This window comes from Strix aluco, chromosome 5 (assembly GCF_031877795.1).
Source record: "Strix aluco isolate bStrAlu1 chromosome 5, bStrAlu1.hap1, whole genome shotgun sequence".
NCBI lineage: Eukaryota > Metazoa > Chordata > Aves > Strigiformes > Strigidae > Strix > Strix aluco.
This window is the reverse complement of record NC_133935.1, coordinates 1948855-1970679: the sequence shown is the minus strand read 5'-3', so window position 1 is coordinate 1970679 and position 21825 is coordinate 1948855. Positions and strand designations below refer to the sequence as shown.

At 42.8% G+C, this 21825-nt stretch overlaps 1 protein-coding gene across 3 annotated transcripts in view; it reads left to right on the top strand.

Annotated features, from left to right (window-relative positions):
• PHF21B (PHD finger protein 21B) overlaps positions 1-21342 on the top strand; it is a 171472-nt gene extending 150130 nt beyond the window's left edge. For all 3 annotated transcript variants that reach the window (XM_074825611.1, XM_074825609.1, XM_074825608.1), the window contains 7 exons: positions 5086-5162; positions 8104-8158; positions 11741-11763; positions 13131-13289; positions 14311-14386; positions 16552-16655; positions 19026-21342. In XM_074825611.1, coding sequence (XP_074681712.1) covers positions 5086-5162; positions 8104-8158; positions 11741-11763; positions 13131-13289; positions 14311-14386; positions 16552-16655; positions 19026-19250 — 719 coding nt within the window. In that variant the 3' untranslated portion in view covers positions 19251-21342. The remainder of the gene's footprint in view (positions 1-5085; positions 5163-8103; positions 8159-11740; positions 11764-13130; positions 13290-14310; positions 14387-16551; positions 16656-19025) is intronic.
• Positions 21343-21825: the final 483 nt, after the last annotated feature.

Sequence of the window (21825 nt, the reverse complement as noted above, 5' to 3'; positions counted from 1 at the left end):
GTCTTTTCCAACCTGAATGGTTCTGTGATTCTGTGAACTGGAGGATGCTGGTGAAGCAAAAAGCCTGCAAAGGCTCTGAGAAGCAGTGATTTGGTTGAAGACTCAGCGAGGTTCAAAGATGTTTATCCAGATCTTCTGTAGCAAGCACGTCCTCTCCTCTTTCCCCACGTGAGATGGACTTTCATCTTTTGCGTTAATCGTCTCTGGAGTTCCACAGAATAAATCAGTGTCAGCTGACAGTGATTCCTGATCACAAAAAATGTTAATGATAATTGACATTTACTATCCATCCCATGGACCATCATCAGCAAAGTACTGAGGAATTTTCAGTGCACTGAATTTAAGTTCTGTGTGCTTTAGAGTTAGGCACGTGCTTAGATACCCTGCTGACTCAAGAGGTATCTAACAGTTTACAGATTGATTTCTTTTTAGTAAGATTCCCTGTGTTTCTGTTCCTTGGTTTTAAGACAGGTTGTGAATTAGGGAGAAAACAGCATCGTAACTCTAAGGTCACCTCAGTATATGCAGCAGGTTTTCTGTGGGTCTTTGCTGCCTTTTTTCAGTGTTTTTCCTCTATAAATCTGCATTTTAGAAAATCATTTAATGTCCCAGTGACTGAGAATTTGAAAGCAGTTTAAAGAAACTTTAAGCCACCGGCCTTTTTAATCCCTTAGTGGTAATGGATTGAAATGGAAATTAAAAAGCGACAGCAATTTTAGGAGAAGATTTATAATCCAAAAAGTGCAAATGATGACTTGTTCTTGTTTTCTTTGTTTGAGGAAAATAGGACAACATTTGAAATTATGCTGAAGTGCAAATTATGCTTACAACAGAGAGAACTTTATTTTGAATAATTCTTTACCCTTTTATTTCATTGGAACTAATAAATTGTTGGTGTGGATTTAATGCTTGTGCTCCAAACACCAAGTACCACTCTCTCCTGTTTGTTCTACAGTGAGTGCGGAGATGCACATTTTGAACCTAACTGCTACAATACTAATTCTGCAGAATCAATTCTGACAGACAAATTCACTTTTTATATTCCTACTACCTTTAAATAAATGGCTCCCATCAAGAGCTATTTACTATGGAAAGGGTATTTCTTCATGAGTATTGGTGAATACCCCTATAGCTTTCACATGCTAAAGGTTCTTATTTTAGTGCTATGGCATATTCACAGCTATCAGCCACTGCTATTTGTCAGGAAGCAGTGGTCGTTACACAGTTCAGTTTATTTTAGTACTTCTAATGTATTTCTCAATTTCACATTTTTGGAATTAAACCGTATCAAGATTGGGTCATTAAAAGCTTATTCACTCGGTATCATTAATTCACAGGGTTACTGCTTTTCTTCATTTTATTCATTCATTTTGTGGTGAAGGGCTATGATCCACTTCAGGATGGATTTCTCTGTCAGCCTCGCAGCCTTTCCACCTCATGTCCAGAGAAGCATCTTTCCCCTTACTGGGAAAAGAGCTCTGTTCTACAGAGCCTGGGTGTGAGGCATCTTTGGAGGCCTTTACCAGTAGATGAACCCAGCTGCTTCCACTGACTGACATTCTGCAAGGAACAGCTTTCCCTCAAGATAAATTGTCATTACGGGCCTCAGAGAATGACTATACAGGGTGTTTATTGATGAAGGCAGCAGCTTATTGAAGCTTTGCTTCCAACATAAAGCTATCTTCAAATTTATTCATCTCTGTCAAATATATTACAGTTTAGAGGTTAGTGGTTTTTTTCTGTTTGGGTTATATTTTTTAAATTAATAAACTAAGGAATAAGATAGCCCAATTCGGTGATGCAGTGCATGGTTGTAACATACTAAATCTCTTTCTCTAGCCTATTAGAACTCCTTTTAGCATTACCATTGTGTTTAAAAAAAAAAAAAGCTAGAAAGCAAAACTTTAAAAGAACTCTCTAGATGAGGCCATCCTAAAAATGCACATCTTGGTTTACCGTAGCAAAATAAAAACCCTGAAATATTTCCATCTAGGTTACTGGAATATTTTAATCAGTTAAACCAAATTTATTTTTACTTTATTAAGCCCTCTTTTGAAATATAGACAATACTTTTTAGCAGAAGTAACAAGTAACAAAAGATAGTATACCAGCATACCCTTTTGTTCTGTCTTGGTGTGATTGTTGACAGATACACTCTCAGATGTACATACTCCTTATATCACAAACATGGATATTTTTTGTTCACAGTTTCCATAAATAAAGTGCTGACATTGTGCTCTCCCTCCCTGATGGCTGCAGAGGGTGGAGTATGTCTGGAGCTGTTTCAGTTCATTACTCTCTCTCTCTCTCTGTGTCTCTATTTCCATTTATTCTCACTGCTATTACTCCCCCCCACCCCAGCCTGCTTTTATCTCTGTACCATAGCGATGCCTCTTCCAAAGCTGCTTTCCAGGTGTCTACCACATGTGTGATTCAGACCCCATCAGATATTTCTGTTGCCTTGGTGAGAGCATGTACTGAAGAAATTCTCTCTTAAACCTGGGATCCAAAAGGGCAGAGCACTACTGATCCGTCACAGTCCTCTCGTGAAGATGCTCGGCCCAGTTACGGACACAGAAGGCTCTGCAGTGTCAAATTCTTTGTTTCTTTTTCTGGGCCAGTGAAAAGTCACGATCTTCTGAAAGGCTGAGCCTGGGCTGCCCTATCTCCAGCTTTTTCCCTGCAAGGGTGCTGAGACACCGCAAGCCCTGGATTCACGGACCACGTAGCGTGGGTTTGTGAGCCTGGCTGCAAGAACCACGGCTCCAGCTCACCCTGTTGAAACCAAAGTAAAGAGTCATCAGAGGGCCACTTCTTCCCTTTCTTGGCTAGCATCAAGGCACGTGGTTCCTCTGTCGTGACATTTCTGTCATGTTTCAGCCTCAAGAGCATTCCCCATGCAAGAACTGACGCATCGAGAGCAACCATTCCTCTTCTGGTGGCTCTGTGGCAGGCTGCTGGCCATGTCTAGCACTTCCACTGCTGCTGAGGCCTGATTCCTTTTAGAGAGCACCAAAGGGTCTGGACGCTTCAGGATGGAGCTTTCAGCAGAGCCAGACAAGCGTTTCACAGGGAATACTGTCACAGTGGGACAGAACCGTTGCCCATACAAGATCCTTGGGTCTGGAGTCTGCGTAGCACCGAGGATGTTAACGAGATGCTGGCAGGGGTTGCAGCCATGGTGTTTATCGCACGTCTCGGCGCGGCCTCGGCTCACACGTTTCTTGGTGGTGAGATTCTGTGGAGCATATGTCTAGCTCGTGTCAGACTGTGCGTACAGACCTGCCTGTACTCTTTGAAGTGCCCTTGGAGAAGGCACCTTCTGAGCGTGAGAGGTGACGTGTTCCTCTGCCAGTGGGAAAACCCAGCCAGAATATGCAAGTAGTTGCTCTTCTGTTTTTCTTGTCGATCCAGTTTCCTTCTGATAGATCCATCACTCCAAGAGTGGCGGCTTAGCCAGCAGTCTTTTGTGAATGAAAAATTTCAAATCAGTATCTTGGAACTCAGGCCAGTACACAATCCATGCAGAGTGTTGGCCTCGTCCCTAGGGACACCGTGTCCGAGACATGACCGACAATACTGATACCATTTACCGTAGCAACGCTTAAAGTGGTCTGTGGCCCCTTTTACTCTGTGGGGAAGTGATCAGCATTTGGAAAGGGTGGCTGGGAACCAGAACTGTGTCTTGGGAATCCAACTCCCATGTATCGTAAACATCCTGAAAGCCGGACTGTATCTTACTGTTGGGTTGCAAGTGGGAGACAGTGCTCAATATCCTGAAGGCCGTTTTCTGGTGCTGAGGATGTTCTGAGGTAGAATTCTTTAGCTCAGACATTGATGAAAGATGACAGACCTTCTGCGGAACCAAACGGTGTCCTGAGTTTCTGTTGGGTGTGCTCCTGGTCCTCTGGGCTGAAGAGCTGGTGCTCCTGCCAGTTCTTCTCATTCTCAAGACAGAACAAAAGTGTCACCGTTGTAGGGGCATTTAGACTAACAGGATCCCTCTGGCACCTCAGTGCAAAGTCTTTGCCTTACAATATTCACGTACAAAACATTTTGGAATAGAGCATCAGCCCAGCTGTGCACGCTTCATGTCACAGGATGGATGCTGGGCGGCTCTCCTTGCTAAAGTATGTCTGCTTGTACTTTATTATTAAAAGAAAAAGTAGGCTCTGAAATAACATGGTTGTAATAATCTCGCCATTCTGAACTGACGTCAAGAGCTGGAGAAAGAAATTCCATACGACGGAAATGAAATCCTAGCTCAGATAAAAGTAGCATTCAACCTGCAGATTTCAGTGGTCGAGGGATCCGCTCCCTCTCTCCGTGTGTGTTTACAGAAGCGTGCACGTGCCTAATTGTTGCTAAATGCAGCCCTCAGCAAGTACCGTCTTGAATAGGTGTTACCGTTTAGCGGAAGGGAGTTCTCTTGTGTTTCACCGTTTTCTGAACAGGACTGCAATTTGATGAGCTGCTTTTTGTGCTGCTGTTTCCAGTGACACGAATACATGTACGGCTCATAACAACATTTTGCATGCTCAGGATCATGAAGTTGTATATTTTTGGATGGGTAAATCATCACTCCCTAGTTAGAACCGAATCTAGCCGTGCCATTCTGGCCGTGCTTTTTCTAACCTCTGCAGAGAAAAAGTAACGTAAATTAAATTTTAAAGGATTTCTGTGCTTTCATCTGATATGAATTACAAGGCTTAACTGCTTTAAATGCTTCATTTTTGTTAATAGCAGACATGGATAGCATTTTGAAAGCTCTCTGTTGATGCTTGCTGAATATGTGCCTGAAGGGATCATAATAAAAATCTTGTAGGGCAGCAGAAGTCCACCTTGGAGGAAGGCAAAAATAAAAAATGCTTGTGTTCTGAATCTTAGAAGGAAAATCTTATTAATGGCAAACCTTGAACTGCAGCAAATACCAGTGCTGATGCAACCCAATTATACTTTAGAAACTGAAACTGAACACAAAGCCCAGGGGGTTGAGGGTAAGAGCATCTTGCTTAACAAGTTAGATCTACATTTTTCCCTGATGAATGAGAAACGCACAGTTCACGTTTCTTTCCATGGTTACAGAAATCCAGAGCAAGCGTCAGGAAAGAAAGAGAAGAAGCACAGCAAATCCAGCCTACAGTGGACTCTTGGAAACAGAGGTACTTTATCATTCACTTTTTTTCTATTTCATGTCAATAAAAGGTTTAAGTGTTTCTTATTAAAAAAGTATATATAAATGCAGAACCACGCATTTGTTTGTAAAGAGATATTGATGTGGAAAAGAAGGAAAAGATCTCATTGCAGCAGCCAAGCAACAGGTTTTCACCCCACAACAGAACTTGCTTCAAACTAGAATTCATCTTCCTTTTAATAAAGGCTAAAAGGACTAAATTAATGTGGGACCTAATTACTCTTTCACCCACGCAGACAGTCCCTTTAGGTCAGAACTGAGGAACAGAAGTGCTGCATTATGTTCAAACTTGCATTGCTATTTCTCTTTTCCGATGCGCCAAATAATAAATGGAGAAATTTGGTTTTTTATTAGTGACATTCATAAAAGGGATGTGTTGGTTTTAAGAATCAGCGTGCTCTGCAGGGGGTATGGAAGCCTGCATAATATAATAATGCATAATTAAAAAATAAAATGCTCTGGATAATCTCTGTTGTCTGTTACGCTGTTACATTTTTAGTAGTAGCCAAATTTGGTCCTACGTAATATTGGATTGCAGACCTGGTGTAAAATCAGCATATAAATAGACATAACTTCTTCTGAAATAGCTTTTTTTCTTTGTTTCTGAACTGAATATATGCATTATTTGGCTTATTAAAGATCCACCTTTAAAATTTCACCGCAGTTTGGGGTTCCTGTTTGAACTTCCTACAGGAATGAAACAAATTTGCAGCCAGCTCTCCGTTTAAGCAAGATTTCTCTGAGTTCTTTCAGCCTAAAGAAAGTGATTTTTCTTTATTTAGGTACAAGCGATGCAGAATTTTTGGTATGCCAGCATTTCAGATTTCTGTGTTTGTTGGCAGACATCACACAGATGAGGCTAAGAAAAACTTAGAAACACTGTAGTCAAGCTGTTTAGTGGCTCGATTGTTCTTTTTTGAAAGTATTGGAGATTTTTATACTCCAGAGCAGCTCTGGGCACCTGAATTCTTCAGAACTCCTCAGCTTTTCTCTAGCGACGTCTTCAGAGTAAATACTGATGTCCATACATCCAGGATTTAACACAGTAGGAACTTTAGCCTTGCTAGCATTAAATTTGTAGTGTCTTTCTTAGACTTTTTTCTCCTGATGAGTTTATTAAAATACTTGCAGTAGCGTTTTGTGGCTGTAGTCTGATGGACGTTCGTGAGAAACTCAATTATCTCGGAGCAGGGATGGAGGAGGTGATGGAGGAGGTCTGCTGCACCCCTGGTTCATACTTCTCATTATATCTATTCTCAAAAGCATATCCTGAAGAGAAAGATGGCATGGAGAAAGAAATGTCTGTGAAAGAGTCCTGTGGCTGATCAGCTGTGTCCTCATTAGGAGTTGTCATTAAGTACTGACCATGGGGAATACTGTTCAAGTAAAATGGAGGCAGATGGTTTTTCTCTGATCAATTAGCTGCTCAGATTGATTTGCTAATCAGTGAGTTGAGGTATTTTGTAGCATTTCAGGCATTTTGGTGCAGTTTAATTTATGGTTAGTCTGCTGAATGATCTTTAATTCATGATTGTTTAAATTGAAATTGCATATAAATTAGACTTTTTATTTGCCAACGCCCCTCAAAACGGCAGGAGCTCAGCATCTGTAGTGGTGATGTTAACTTCCTTGATTACAAAAATGTGATCACGGTCTTATGTCTTCACTTGAACGTTGTGCTTTTTCTTTCCAGAGCGTTTTCTTTAAAAAAAATTGAGATATCATTCTATTTTCCCACCTTTTTTTTAATTTATTTTTGGGGTTTGGGTTTTTTTTTTGTTGTTGTGTTGGTTTTTTTTCATAGGAAAGGGTTAAGTTTCAGGCTGGGTATTTTCTGAAGGAAGAAACATCTATTCAAAATTCATTAACAGACTGGCAGGCACCCATGTATAAGAGAACAGTTTACTCGCCACAGAATAAATCATTTATTAGGAAAAACCCTCTAATTTTCCTCCGAGCAGAGCCTAACAACATCTAATGGAGGAAAATGGTACTGTTTCCAGCCCTGCCGTACAAGTATTGGATGGCTCAGAGAAACAATTAGGGGTTATATAGACTGTTAATGAAGCCTGGCTTGCTATTGACCAACAGCTTTTACCATCTGACAAGTTGGGGATGAGCTGCATTAAATTAGTTAAACATCTCAGTCAGGTTTCCAGTGGTCTGTGTTGTAAGTTTAAAAATCTTTGGTGACCTCAGCAGACTGAAATCCCTGCCAGCTCCTAGAGGTTGTACACATTAACTTCTGAAAGAGAAGTGTTTTGCTTAGGCACTAACACGTTGCTTGCAAACGGAATGTGTTCCCATGAGCTGTAGGCAAGTGTCACATCACAAGTTAGTGATGTTTTTCTGCAGGTGGGTAGTCCATCACCATTTCTATATACGCAAATAAAGGTGTCATCTCACAGCGGCAATTTATTACAGTTTTTCCCTCATGGATGTTGTTTATCTGCTACTCTTGGAGCTACTGTCGCTGTTGCCTTGCTCTTACTGACCTCTGCAACATATCCTGCAACCCAATCAATAACATTTGCAATTTGCATTTCTCTCTGGTTAATAAAACTTAACGCACATCTAACTGCTCTGTGAAGAACTTGTTAGAAAGGTAAACAATGCAACTGCTTGTACGACTGTCTCAGGGATTAGCAGTGAATATTCTAAGTGGTGGAACTGGCTTCTGGATAGCTGGTTGTATGTGAGGGTCATTTGGGTGAGATGTTGGGGGATGTGGTGTAGGGGAGAACTTTGTAGAGTCGGGCTGATGGTTGGACTCAATGATCCCAAGGGTCTTTTCCAACCTGAATGATGCTGTGATTCTGTGAAGCTCATGGAGATTGTTCATATGAAATAGTAAGAGACAACCAGAGCGCTTTCCAGTGACACTGTGGTTGGTTTCTTTTCCCTTGTAGCGGAAACGCCTTGCATCAAATTATTTGAATAACCCCTTGTTCCTTTCAACAAGAGGTAAGCATATTTTTTAAATGAATCTACTACTATTGTAATGACATGTTAAATATTTATTAGTAGGATTTCATATGAATTACTGCTGTGGTACGATAGGGCATTACTTTGTGTAAGGTCCCTGCACTTTTTAGTGTGCAGTGAAAATAGATGGTTTTCCCACAAAAACAATTGAAGGATAAGGCTAAAGGTCAAAACTGTGTAGAAATGGAGCCAAAGTCTCTGCAATCAGTGGAAAATCAGATCTCTGGTATTGTAAGCACCGTGCAGTGAGAGGACTGATTGAAGAAGGCAGTGTGGCCAGCCCCAAGTGCTTGAAAATATATATTGAAGAACTGGGATTTTAAAAATAATTACTATTCTGGGCTTTTCATTTGCCTCTTTTCATTAGCTTTAAGAAACTGCTGTCCATCCTCAAGGGCTAGAAATTTACCCTACCTTTTGCTTTAAAAACAATGGCTGAAAACCATACAATTTTTCTGACTCCAAGAGCTGGAGCCATAAATCTAGATTTGATGGCCTTGAAGATGACTTCCAATCTTGTATTTCTAAGAACTTCAGATGCTGAAAATTTCACGGTAAAAACCTTGAGAATTAACAACTTAGAGGAGCCATTTGGGGATAGTGACAATTAGCTCATGTGAAGAAGCCCATTCTAGGAAAAACGTGCAACATATAGAGAAGGCAAAGATTGGGGAGGTGGGAGACGAAACGCAGAGATCCTTGAGTACAGTTTAATTCTTCAGATGAGGCCCATGTAGGATTTTAAGAGAGAAAGTGAGAAGCTTGAGTTGCATTTCAGAGGAGAGAAGGCCAGTAAAGAAATGGAATTATGTCCTTGCCCTCGTGATGCCTTTATAACTTAGGCTCTACTGTGGTATGTTAGAGGTAGGGGAAGATAGGTCTTTTTCTAAGCTAAATATTATTTCAATATTAGGAGCATTTACAGGCGTAATTTCAATTAAGACATGAACTTTTGACAGTTTTTCAGTGTTTGCTTGATATCCCTGTGAAGTGTCATGTTTAAGTGCTTGAGATTCAGCTTTCTGGCTCCTGCCTTGAATTCCTGTGCCACAGGATCACCAAGGGAAATGCAGCAGCGCTTCTCTCTACCTTCAGACTTCATCTGCTAGATGCAGACAATTGGCCTACTTATCATATGCCTCTAATGCAGAGGCCCTCAGAGGACAAGGGAGGTTATTACATGGTAAACAGCTATGGTGACATCCCTCTTAGCAGGAACCTATGCTCATGTAAGCCCCAGTGGAAAGAACATTATTCCTGGCTTAGTTTTATCTTCAGAATTAAAATTATAATTTATTATTTGTCTTATCGCAGCACTTGTTTTTCCCATGTAAACACATGGGAAAAACCAGGAGAGAATGGCAATGTTAGCAAGGCGTGCAGTTAGCCCCAGGGTGGATTTCATTTAAGTTAGGGTTTGATATCTCTGACCTTCTTCCCACCACGTGTTTCCCATTTTATTTGCGAGGAAGTAGGAGAGTGACAGAGCTGTCTCAGAGCCGCTTGGAAATCAGCACTCTCTCTCCATAGTTGTTAATTCCTCTTCGAGACCTGTATCTTTGGGTTTTTTCCAGCATCCAGAATCGGGGCTGGGATTCTGCAGATTCTGACAATTTTAAGCTGGGCTTCTTTAGAGCAGAACTGCCCACCTCTGGAGGGGTTTGTTAGCTGCGTGCACCAGGCGCCGTTGTTCTAGATGCTGTGCAGGCTCTGAGCTGAAGGCCAACGCTGTCCCCGACAGCTCGGCACCACAGTGATCTAGTTGTCCACCCTCAGTGCAGAGCTGACTGCCCCTTCTCTCATAAAAAGCTCCTTTAAAAAAAGTTGTCTTCAGTTTAATTTTTCAGCAACCAGAAGGCAGAAGTGGACATATTTTTAAATGTTTGCGACTTTATAGAAAAATTGAGCTGAAAAGAGAAATAAACAAACTAAAAAAACCCCTGTGAAGTACAGGAAACAACCGTCATTTCCAGAAATGCAGAAGAGAGCAATTCTTGTAAATTTTGAGCAAAATGTCAATTAATCAGGATTCATTTATCTGAAAATGTCTTACCTGAAATGAGGTCACATCCCCTGACATGTATCATTTGTAGGAAAGACTCTTCAATTATCAAGCCTCTGTTTATCTGAACAACATTTATATCCCCTGAGTAATCACGGTGTCACAGCGCAGTGGATCTCTGTGTGTGTATTTGTGTATATGAAGTGACATCTACAGATTTTATAAGTCTGTGATTATTTATGGAACTCATTGCCAAAGGATGCTACAATCGTTGGGAAAAGTAGACAAATTTATGGAAGAAAAAAAAAAATCTATCTCGGGCTGTTAAATATAAAAATGAAGATGCAAACTCCAGGTTTGGGAAGCCCATAAGCTGCTAGCGTCCAGAAGGATACTTCTGGAGTAGAAAAATTTACTCTGTGCTTGCCCAGGTCTTGCGCTCTGTGCACAAGTGGCAGCACTGGATGCTGTTAGCAAAGGACCCTGGGCTTTATAGCCTTTGGTCTAATTTTGGTGAAGCTGTTCCTTCATTCTTATGTTCGTCTTTGTACATGCGTGTGAGGTCCGAAAGCGTCTGCACCTTCATGTGTATGCACACATCAGAGTCTAAAACAAGTATGTAACAGCAGGTTGGTCTGTATGTGAGGGATCGCACCGGGGCAGCTGTATTCCCCTTGTGAATCAGGGAGCTGAAGAAGGACGGAAGGACAGAAATATCAGTTTGGTTGTCTCCACTTTAATCCAAAGAAGGGCCTCTCCATCAGCTGTTTGTCACTGGGACAGTGTGCACCAGCCTTTCACAAATCAGCAGCAAAAATTACAATCTACTACGCGGTTTCCATAAAGCTGTTAAAATTTTCTGGCTTTTTATTTTTGGACTGAAGCGTGATGGATTTCACAAATATTTTTATGAAAGGCTTGGCCTGCTTTCCAGTGAGCTCTGATGGTTCTTGTCCTTATCAGGCTGTGCATGCAATCACTACAGACTCAGTTCATCAAAAGGTCAGAAAATCTTGGCGGTTTGGGTGGGAGTAGTTTGATGATGAAGAGTTGATGATAACATAAAGCTCACTCCCACAAGTGGCTGACCATTTTGGCCAGGAATCAGCTGAACATTTAAACATGTGTTTAACGGTAAGTCAGTGGCACCAATTTCATACCCCAAGTTAAGCGCCTGCTTAAGTGCCTTGCTGGTCTGGGGCCAGACTGTTCATCACCCAGCAGGCTGAAGTCCTTAAGAAAGACTTTTTGACTACTGGCATGTGGAGAGGAGCTCTGCATGGAAATTTCTGAAAATTCGGAATTGAACGTGCTTCTCATACTATGACATTTTAGCATCAGTCCTTTGGAGATGGGATTCCTGCTATGTAAATTTTTAAATCTCAAATGCTAATTCCACTGCTTGCTGTTGCGTTCTTTCCTGCCCGCGTTAATTTTGGCAATGTCCTGATCTCCTGTGTCACAGCTTGACTAAAATTACTCCCATAGCTGATAACTAGCATTCACTGCAGCGATGTATTTCCCACTAATCTGTTCTCTGCCCTTCTTTCATGTGCTAGCAAATGAGGATCCATTCTGGAAGGTATGTGTAGCAAAATTTGGTTATTACCAGTGTCTTTCTCATCCCCGTGTAACTCAGTGCTTGCTTCTGATTACTGTAGTCTCCATCAAGGTACAAAATTGCAGTATTGTCTTTGCCTTTCATACTGCTTGCGTGAAACATTTCCCACTTAACTAAATCTTTGAGCCCCAAAGTTAGAAATCCAAATTCATATGCAGGGCCTGAGTTTAATTCCTTTGTGGAATCCACTGATTGAGAAATTGCTAGTCCAGATTTGTGGTTTTAATGAAAATTTCAAGAAAAACGAGGAACCATTCTAGTTTGTATAGATTAAATCTCTTTACATTGAGGCTAAAATTAAGACTTTTTGAGCAGGTAATTTCTAAAGAGTAATATTTTGGAGAGCGATTTTTTTGACAGGACTGAGTTAGAATTCAAGATATAAACCTGACTAAAACTATCATGGAACATTATAATTAATATCCCTAAAAATGAAAATATGCTTTTGGAATTAACAAAGGTACAAAATTATTATTCTCCTTCCTGGAAAAGCACTAGGAAAATTTGGGGTTTTTATAATGCTTCACAAGCCATGAGAGTTTCAAAATCAGTATCTCCTTTATTAAAATGCACTTAATTATACAAAGAGTAATTAACGTTGCCACCAGATTAGCATAGCAATTTACTACATGACATTGTAACTTTGTTGATGAGTCTTGGTTCATTTTATATATTGCTTCAGACAAAGTACTAATCAGTCTTGTTGGAGAAAGGTTGTCAGAGCAAGTCTGAACAGAGAACAATTAGTGCCAGGGAGAACAGAGGGACAGAGGAGCCCTCTAGAGGAGTTCACAAAAGAGGGTACGTCGCAAAACCTACTCGAGCATGTTTTCCTAGCTGCTCTTTGAGGCAACAGGCATAAAACATGGAACCATGTTTTTTCCCCAGAAGCTTTTTCTTGCTGGCTTCCTTCTGCTTTGGACTTGAAGGACAAGTGATCCCCATACTGACTTTGACCCCAGGCTTCAGAGTAGAGCTGTGCGTGGTGATACATGTGTTGGAGTGACACATTATCAAAAACAAGTGAAATAATTCCTGCGTCACAAGCTGGCTGTATTAGTCGACTCCCTCCTGTGTTTGATTAGTTGGTTTTTATTTTTCTACCTGTTTCAATTTCTGAAACTTGCTCCTGGCTCGTTTGTTTGTATTTCTTGCTATCATACACCACTATTTCTGTTGTCTTCTACAGCTGTCAGGGTCCTCTTGACAATTAGATTTTGTGTTTCAGTGAGCCTGTCTGCTGTAATAGAGGCTCTGAATGCTGTAGAGAGAGAAGTTCTCAATGGATTGACTTCACCCAAGCCATCCTTCTTCTTCTTCTCTTGCAGAATGAGATCCACCACGATGAACACTGCACTGCTTGCAAGCGTGGCGTTAACTTGCAGCCCTGTGGCACGTGTCCCAGAGCGTATCACCTCAACTGCTTGGACCCACCCCTCAAAACTGCCCCCAAGGGGATTTGGGTCTGTCCAAAGTGCCAACAGAAGGTAAGCTACATGGAGCATAGAACACCAAGAAAATAAAATGGGAGAAAGCTTGAATTTGTGTACCACTAAACTAATCTAACCTGTGGTCACAGCTTAGGGGACTACATTAGCTAAAGTAGTACTGAGAGGCTTTTAGTACAGTTTGAAGCATTTTTTTGGTATTTTCATCATCCTAGAGGCAGAACGTACACTGAGTGCCTTAGCTTCCCTGTAATCACACCTGCTGAGATTTGTCCTTTGAAAATATCTCTTCAATTCCTTTGTTTCCCTTCTTTACAGTAAAGCCACCAGCATGTCAGGTTGCCACACAAGTAATGTAAATCTTACAGAGGAGGGAGACAGTGTCAGAAGGAGACACTGTTCATCAGTGGATCTGAAAGCTGTGAGGAGAACACTTCCTTTTCTTTAGATCATGTTCATTACGCAGAACTATTAATCATATGTCAGAAATGATAATTTGTCTAGCTGCTGTGAATAATGCTGATTGCATGAACAGGAAAACAATAACTAAAACAGTACAGTGTCACTAAGTTGTAGAGTGGAGGCTTAGATTTTGTGCTCTTTGTGTTTAGCATTGAGATCCCTGTTATGTTCCTTTGAAAATGTCAAGGAGAAGCTGTAGTATGCAGTTGCAGAGAGCAGTGCAGCTCAGGATTAGGTCCGTGCTGTCATGTTTTCATATGGACCAGCAACTTCTCCCACGCTGAGTAGAAAACACTCCTGACAGTGTGGAAATCTGCTTGTCGGGGGCCGAAGAATGTCTTCTGGCCACAGCACCAAGAAACAGAGAATTTGTAGCCCCCTTTTAGCACAGTTTGGTAGTGCTGTTTATAGTGATGTGTAAAGGAGTAAGCCCCAATGGAGACAGCTACTTAAATTATTCTCTCATTACTTTTCAGCTTGCAAATTCTGAGACAAGAACTCTAGATCTGATCCTGCAGAGCTGTGAGGCTGGAGGAAGAAAAACATTAATGTGTGTCTTTGTGGAGTCCTAACTTTTTATTGTTTCCTGGGCTTATAGGTGTTAAAGAAAGATGACAACGTGCCATGGACTGGAACTCTGGCAATTGTGCACTCCTATGTTACTCATAAAACAGGTAGGGATTCAGCTGTTGACAAGGCAGGGAGATGCCATTGGAGTCCTTCATAGCTGTTGTGGTTTCAGCCCAGAAGGCAATTAAGCACCACACAGCTGCTCACTCCCCCCTTTCCCCTCAGGACTGTGAAGGAGAAATAAAGCAAAAGACTCAGGAATTGATAAGAACAGGGAGGGATGACTCACCCGTTACAGTCATGGGCCAAAGACAGACTCGTTAGAGGAAGAAAAAGAACATAAATTTAATTCAGACACTAACAACAGCACTTAACAGACAGAGTAGGACAGGAGAAGCATTATGCCATCTTAAAAACACCTTCCCCCACCCCTCCCTTCTTCCTAGGCTCAGCTTTGCTCTCAATATCTCTACCTCCTCCCCTCCAGCGACACAGGGAGCGGGGAATGCGGGGGTGCAGTCAGTCCCCTCATTGAGGGGGAGGACTCCTTGCACTCTGCTCCTGCTCCAGTGTGGTTCCCCTCTCACAGCAGACAGTCCTCCACAAACTTTCTCCAACGTGAGTCCCTCCCATGGGCCACAGTGTTTCCTGAGCTGCTCTGGCATGGGCCACCCCTGCATGCTGCAGTGCTGAACTACAACAGCGGGAGCTTCTTCCCTCAGAGTCCTCCCGGCCTTCTCCAGGCACATCCCCCTGCTCCAGCGTGGGGCCCTCCCCTGGCTGCAGGTGACATCTGCTCCCCCGATGCCCTCCACGGGCGCAGGGCACAGCTGCCCTCTCCCCACGGGCTGAGGGGGGTCCCTGCCCCGCCACATCTCCCCCCATTCCTCCTCCTTTCTTCCACTGACCTCGGTGTTTGCAGAGGTGTCTCCCTCACAACTCCTCCTCCCCAGGTTCCCCTTCTTAAACATCTTATCACAGAGGCACAACCACCATCACTAACTGGCTCAGCCTTGGCCAGAGGTGGAGCTGACTTGAGGCCAGGGGAGCTTTGAGAAGCTTCTCACAGGAGCCACCCCTGTAGCCCCCTCCCAGCACAACAGCACTAATATTAACGTAGAGTTCACAGAATCAGAAATCACAGAATCATTCAGGTTGGAAAAGACCCTTGGGATCATCGAGTCCAACCCTCAGCCCGACTCTACAAAGTTCTCCCCTACACCACATCCCCCAACATCTCATCCAAACGACCCTTAAACACACCCAGGGATGGGGACTCCACCCCCTCCCTGGGCAGCCTATTCCACTCTCTGACCACTCTTTCTGGGAAAAATTTTTCCCTAATGTCCAGTCTGACCCTCCCCTGTTGCAGTTTAAAGCCGTTCCCTCTTGTTCTGTCACTAATTACCTGTGAGAGGTGTAATGCTACCAGGTATGATGGCATTATTAAGCAAAGGGCCATGAGGGGCTGTGACTGGGAACAGCAGGTCACTTTTCCTCCCCTTCCCCTCGGTCTGCTCCTTTGCTATCTTCTCTCTTTAAGGAAACTGAGACTGATCTCCCAGGAACTTCACTCTGTAGAGGAGGCTACCATCCACATGGTGCCTTCCCGAGAACAGGGCTGAAAATGGGATTTTGAGGCAGAATCATATCGGGCTGGGAGGCAGAGAGGCACAGTCAGGCTATGCAGAGCCCTGTAACTGGGTATGTAGCACGATGCCAGGCTAGTTCTCAGATAATACAGCAATATCAGCTCCTAATAGTTTTGGTATTATTTGGTATCGCAATCATTGAGTATCAGATGCTGTATATTATCTGTGCGTTGACCATTACTCGTTTTTAGTTCCCTGTTGCACTCTTACGATGGGCTGTTTGGGGCATTTATAAGGAGCTTTGCAGAGGTCTGGTACTGTTTTGATCATGCTTTTCAGCCAGGGTTGCTAACTGTTGCCATTCCAGGTAGCTGACCTGTTCTTAAATACCATTCACCTCTTTCTTGGAGACCTGGAGGACCACATGTGGTCCAAGGATTAATTTTAATTCATCTCAGAGGTGCCCTATAGCTTTTGGGTTGTCCTGTGTGCTAGTCATTGACGTAGACACAAGCATGCAAGCAGAACCTCCAGCTCTATTTGGCTGTACCTGCTGGCAAAAGGCTAACAAAACCTGAAGCCATTCAAAATAGATGCTTCTGCTTTGTTGTCAAGCTCACATTTTTGCCACGTGTTCTTTTCTTAACTTCTACATCCTTCATCTTATTGTTCTGCAGTCAAAGAAGAGGAGAAGCGGAAGTTATTAAAGAGAAGCAGTGAGCTGAAGAGTGAGCATAGACAGTTAGAAGAAAAAGATCGACTTCTCAACAATGCAGTGAAGGTAGGACACCTGACTGGGGACACAGAGCCTCCTGCAGAGGTGTTTGTAAAGAATATATGCCCGAAAAACAGATATTTTATGGCTAGAAAATGATTTATGCTCCCAGCCTACAGCTGTTCAGGTGTGAATGTGTTTCCCTCTGAGGAAAATTACGTGGATTTCCTTTACGCACAAAACCAAGCTGTTTTGGTGGGCTGAGGAGGAGAAATCACCTGAATTCCTGTTGCACACAAAAAAACCCACAAAATAACTGTGTCTGCTTCCCTTGTAGTGCCATACACAGCTCTGATCAACCCAGTGACTTTAAGACACTTCCATTCTCCAGGTGAAGAGTTTAGTCCCAAGCGTGTCCTCCAGTGGTAGCTGCTTGTACATTAACTCAAAACTCTTGAGATTAGGTAGAAATAACCATCTTTATTTGTCTCGGGGCTGAATGTTGTAACAACCTCTCCATGACTGGAAATGGATTCACAGTCACTTTCTCTGTGAACTCATTTCAGAGCTAAATGTTGGCTGGAGATGTCTCCCACACATACCATGCTCCAAGGACCAGTCTCTGGCAGTAATGAATGGGCTGAGTTCAGAGCCATAATTCCCATCCTCCATGGCTGAAGGAACTTATTTGGGGCTACCTCACCGCAGGCCCACTCTTAAGGGGTAGCTGTTAGCTTGTGTGGCAGTCTCAATAAATATTTGAAACCTCCTTAACCTGGAAAATTCAAAGTGGCAGCTGCAGGAGTAACTGGTCACTGCTTGTTTTACCACTGTAGTTATCCAGAGGAGGCATGTTAAAATATTTATCACATTTAAAATAGAGTGGAAGGCAAAGCGATAACTTATTAAAAGACATCACAGTGGGGAATATTCCCTGTAAGTGTGTATAGCCACCCTCAGCACTAATGGAAACACCCGTATGTATGAAGTGACTCTGGAGTACGGAATATCTTTAGTAGGTAGGAAGGTGCAGTGGGATGAGGTGTTCGGAAAAAGAAGAGCGTTGGGGGATGCAGTCAGCTATCAGGTGTCTGTCAGGGGCTGTCAAAATCAGTCAGATTCCTACTTAAGCAGCATCAGGTTCTTTCAGTGGGCAACACTGTCTTATTTAAATGGTAATATCAACCGATGATTATATGTATTGGAGATATATCCACCTGAAAGGAGAAAAGCAATTAAAGATGTTCCAGCACAGAGCAATTTCATTTCTGACATTTGCCTTAACAGAGATTTACGTTAGCAAGAACACTCTCGTACGCACCACAGGTGGAATGGTGTTATTTGGTAAAAACAGAACATGATTTATCCTTCACCTGAGATTTCATCTGTCTAAACCAACCTCTGAGCAGCTCCACACAGTTGCTTTTCAAAGAACTTGACTTTCAAGTGAGCATTTCCCACTTGCCCAGGACTGGAGAATGCCCCCCCTCTACCCCGAGCAGTCTAGACCTTAGCCAAAAAGGAGCAGTTTGCAGACAAGTAACTGTTTTTGCCAGACCCCTGGACCCACTGGGAGAAAGAAAACGGGAGGTTTCAGTTATTAGAGAGGCCACCTTCCATCTAGCAGACGGGCTCAGGGTTTTGGTGTGTCACGTAGTCCCTCACGGGCCAGTTGATAGTGTAAAGGAGGGGGTGTTAGCTGCAGCAGTGCATGGCTGGGGAGGGAATTACTGATTCTTCCTTATCTCTTCTTGGAGAAGAGGGGGATTTGGGATGCCTTTGCTTGGCTCCCGCTCCCATGCTCATTCCCATGTAGGCTTGTATGAAAACATTTCAAGTGGTTGTGGGGTGTGGTTTGGGCCACCCCAGAGGAAAAAGCCTTTCTTGTGACTGCGGTGGTGTAACAGTAGTGGCTTAAATCAAGTTTTCTGCCTGAAATATACTGACATCATCTTTAGAGAGGCCAACTTATCTTCACAGGACTAACTCCCTAAAATGTGGGGCACGTACAAAATGCATCACGGTGAGGTTTACCCCTCAAGCATCTACCAGGGCCCTTTGGTAAGATTTAGAGGCCTCGCTGGTGCTTTCGGTACTTTCCAGTAGTCATACAGCTATTACAATCCCGTGGCAGTAATCTGTTTGGGGTGCAGAAGGCATTTCTGCCCGGCTGCCTCCAGGACGAGGTCCGAAACGTCCTCTGAGCGCATTTGGACTGGGATGAAAGTTGTCACCTTAGAGAGCTGCTGCAGCGCGTGCGGCACCGGCGATTCCTCCGTTCGTTAAGCTGTGGTTCTGCTATCCCCAAAGGAGAATAGACTTCATTTGAGCAGGACGTGCGCTCAAGACACAAAAGAATGTTTGGAGAGATGTTTGACACCAATTTGAATGTGTTCTCAGTCTTTCTTTCTCTCTCCCCTTCTCTTTATTTGACAGAAATGCTTAGAGCTAAAAACCAGCCTGTTGGCCCAGCAGAAAGGGACTCAGTCATCACTGGAACGTCTCAAAACCCTCATTAGACTGATACAAAACGAGCAGATGATTCAGGTTACCATGACGACCACCACCACCTCCTCCCTGCTAACTGTCCCCTGGATCAAACCCTCCCCTGCCTCCGCTGCCATGCACAAAGCCTTGCAGCAATCACAGGGTAACAACTGACAGAGCCGGCTGCCAGAGGGCCAAGGCAGGGGGGAGAAAAAACTTTATACCCATGCGCAGAGGAGAGATTAAACTGAAACAAAGGAGAAAAGGAACAATCTCAGTTTTGATACGCGTAGAAACTTGCAAACCAATCAGTCCAGTTTGTAGGTCACTGTGGCAGCAGGTTCCCACAGAGCGGGTTGTGCTGCGGTTTTGTATTTGCCGAGACCTTCAGTGCTTATGAGATTTTTTTTGTTATGTTGGCCTTAATGTATTTCTGACTGAGGAGGAACAGGAAAAGTATGGCCGATAGAAAGCGGGATATCCTTTTGTGGGGCGGCAGACGGGATTCCAGTTCTGCTTTAAGGGGGAAATTTTCAATGCAAAGAGGTAGTGAGCTAGTAGAAAAGTAGTTGGGCTGAAAGCTGTGTGTGGGAGGGAAATCGGTGAGGTAACCAGAAACTGAACTACTTAGGACTCGACATGGATTCTTATCAGAGGAACAAAGTTGGCCCCGTTGATTCAGGTGACCTGGAGATGGGGCCGTTTTGACCAGAACGGCGTCACGGACACTCACAGAGCCTTCGAAACAAAAGACCGTTTTTTTTCAGTATTATTAGAGTTGAGAATTGCAGATATTTAAATAAAGAAACTGTATGAAGTTAGCATTTCTAGTAAAATATTGAAGTATTTTCATGCTGATGCTTCTGTATATGCGTTCCGAAGTATTTAAAAAAGTATGACTGTAAAACTCCTTACTTTTTTGCAGGTCCTTTTTACTTATTTTGCTATCGGTGTATTTTTCTCATGGAGTTTTTGTGCAAGATTTAGCATAAACCATAATAGTGGATATCTTTGGCAGGTTGGGTTTCATTTTTTAAAGATAGTATTTTGGGGGTTTTCTTCTTTGTTAATCTTGGATTTTTTTTTTTTTAAAGAAAAAGAGCAAATAAATATTCTCTTTTTTGTTTCTTGCCAGTACAGATAATATGCCAAAAAGATAACTTTACATTTTTGTACTGCGTTTTTATTGTTAAGAATATGTAACGTGATTTTCTTTTTTTTTTAATTATTATTTTTTTTCTTTTTTGCTTGCAGAAATATCTGCTGAAATGGTACAGGAAAAAAAAAAAAAAAACTGCCTCAAGGGGTTGTTTCTCATACTGGATAATATCAGGAGTTCTGGGGGAGGGACAGGCTGTAGAAAATTTAAAGGGTTTGTTGGGTTTTTTTTGGAAACTTGATTCCTTTGTAATATTTTGTTGGATTTTAGCACATTTGGGAAGCGCTTAGCATTAACCTGAGGAAATCCCAGTGCGCCTGCTTGTTTCACTAGCTAGTCTTCCTGATACTGCAAGGGTCCGCCTGGCCCCCCCCGTAGGCCACAGGGCCCCCGTCACCCTGCGGCCTGCCCGGGAAGGTAGTGATGGGCACCCCGGTTTTTCTCACCGTCACACACCCCCCCCAGACGCCATCGTCTCTGTCGTTTATGAGTTCTCCGTCAATTAGCACAACAGGTACTTAAGGAAAGCAAGAAGCCACCAGAGCACGACACGAGGCTAGTCTCTCACATCAGCATATCACATGGTGCCGAATCTCTCTTTTTTTTTTTTTTTTTAAACAAACAAACAAAAAAAACACGCGAGGGACTGGCTTTTTCCGTCGCCCATCACTAGGCAGCACATGGTCCCTTCAACCATTTTCACAACTCCGGGAGAAACTGTGCAGTACTATACAAATCTATTTTAATACACAACACTCGGTTGAACAAGATTTTTATATTCTTTTATTGATGAACAAAGTGAACTAAGTAAAACACAATTGTTATACATTGGTTATTGTATGCCAATTATGCATTCTAACGTGGCTTGCAATGTAAATGTTTTCAGGTTTAATGATTTTTTTCTTCTCAGACAAATAAAAAAAAGGAAAAGCGTGGAAGGTTGAATATGTGAAGAATTTCTGAAGAAGTGTCTTGGACTGTTAAAAGTAGTTATTTTGAAAAGGGGACTGTCCAGTGGATAGTGTGCATAGAAAAAAAAAGTGTTTGTCTTAAATATGCCAATGTAGTTTTACTTCTTTATGATGCATTAAACTTGATTGACAATTTAATGGTGGTGTTGTCGTGGTGATACCTGCTGCTGAGGGGATGCAGCGTGGCCTGCCCAGGGCCCACTGTGTGACCCCTTCACACCCAGGGGAGTGACTGGTGCCGATTTCTCCACCGTTGTCTTCAATTTTCAGATTTAAACGATGCCGGAATCTCTACAATACTTCCTGCTTTCCTTCTTCCAGGAAGATGCCCACTCCTTGAGGCCATCGTGTCCACTCCCTTTCTTGGCTTTCCACCTCTTGGAATAATTTCTCGTCCCACTCTTCCCCAGATCTGTACGCAGAGATGTTGGCAGTACCTCAGCCCTCTTTCTTTTCCTCTTGCATCTCTTGTGGGTTGTGTTCTCAAAGTTTTCACCAGAATTTAAACACTGCAGTGGGCTTGGCCCAAATTGCCACAAACTGAGTCAGCTTGGGAGCAAGCCTAAGGCTCCGAGACAGTTCCCACAGGGTCAGACATTGCTGTATAGAATCTATCACA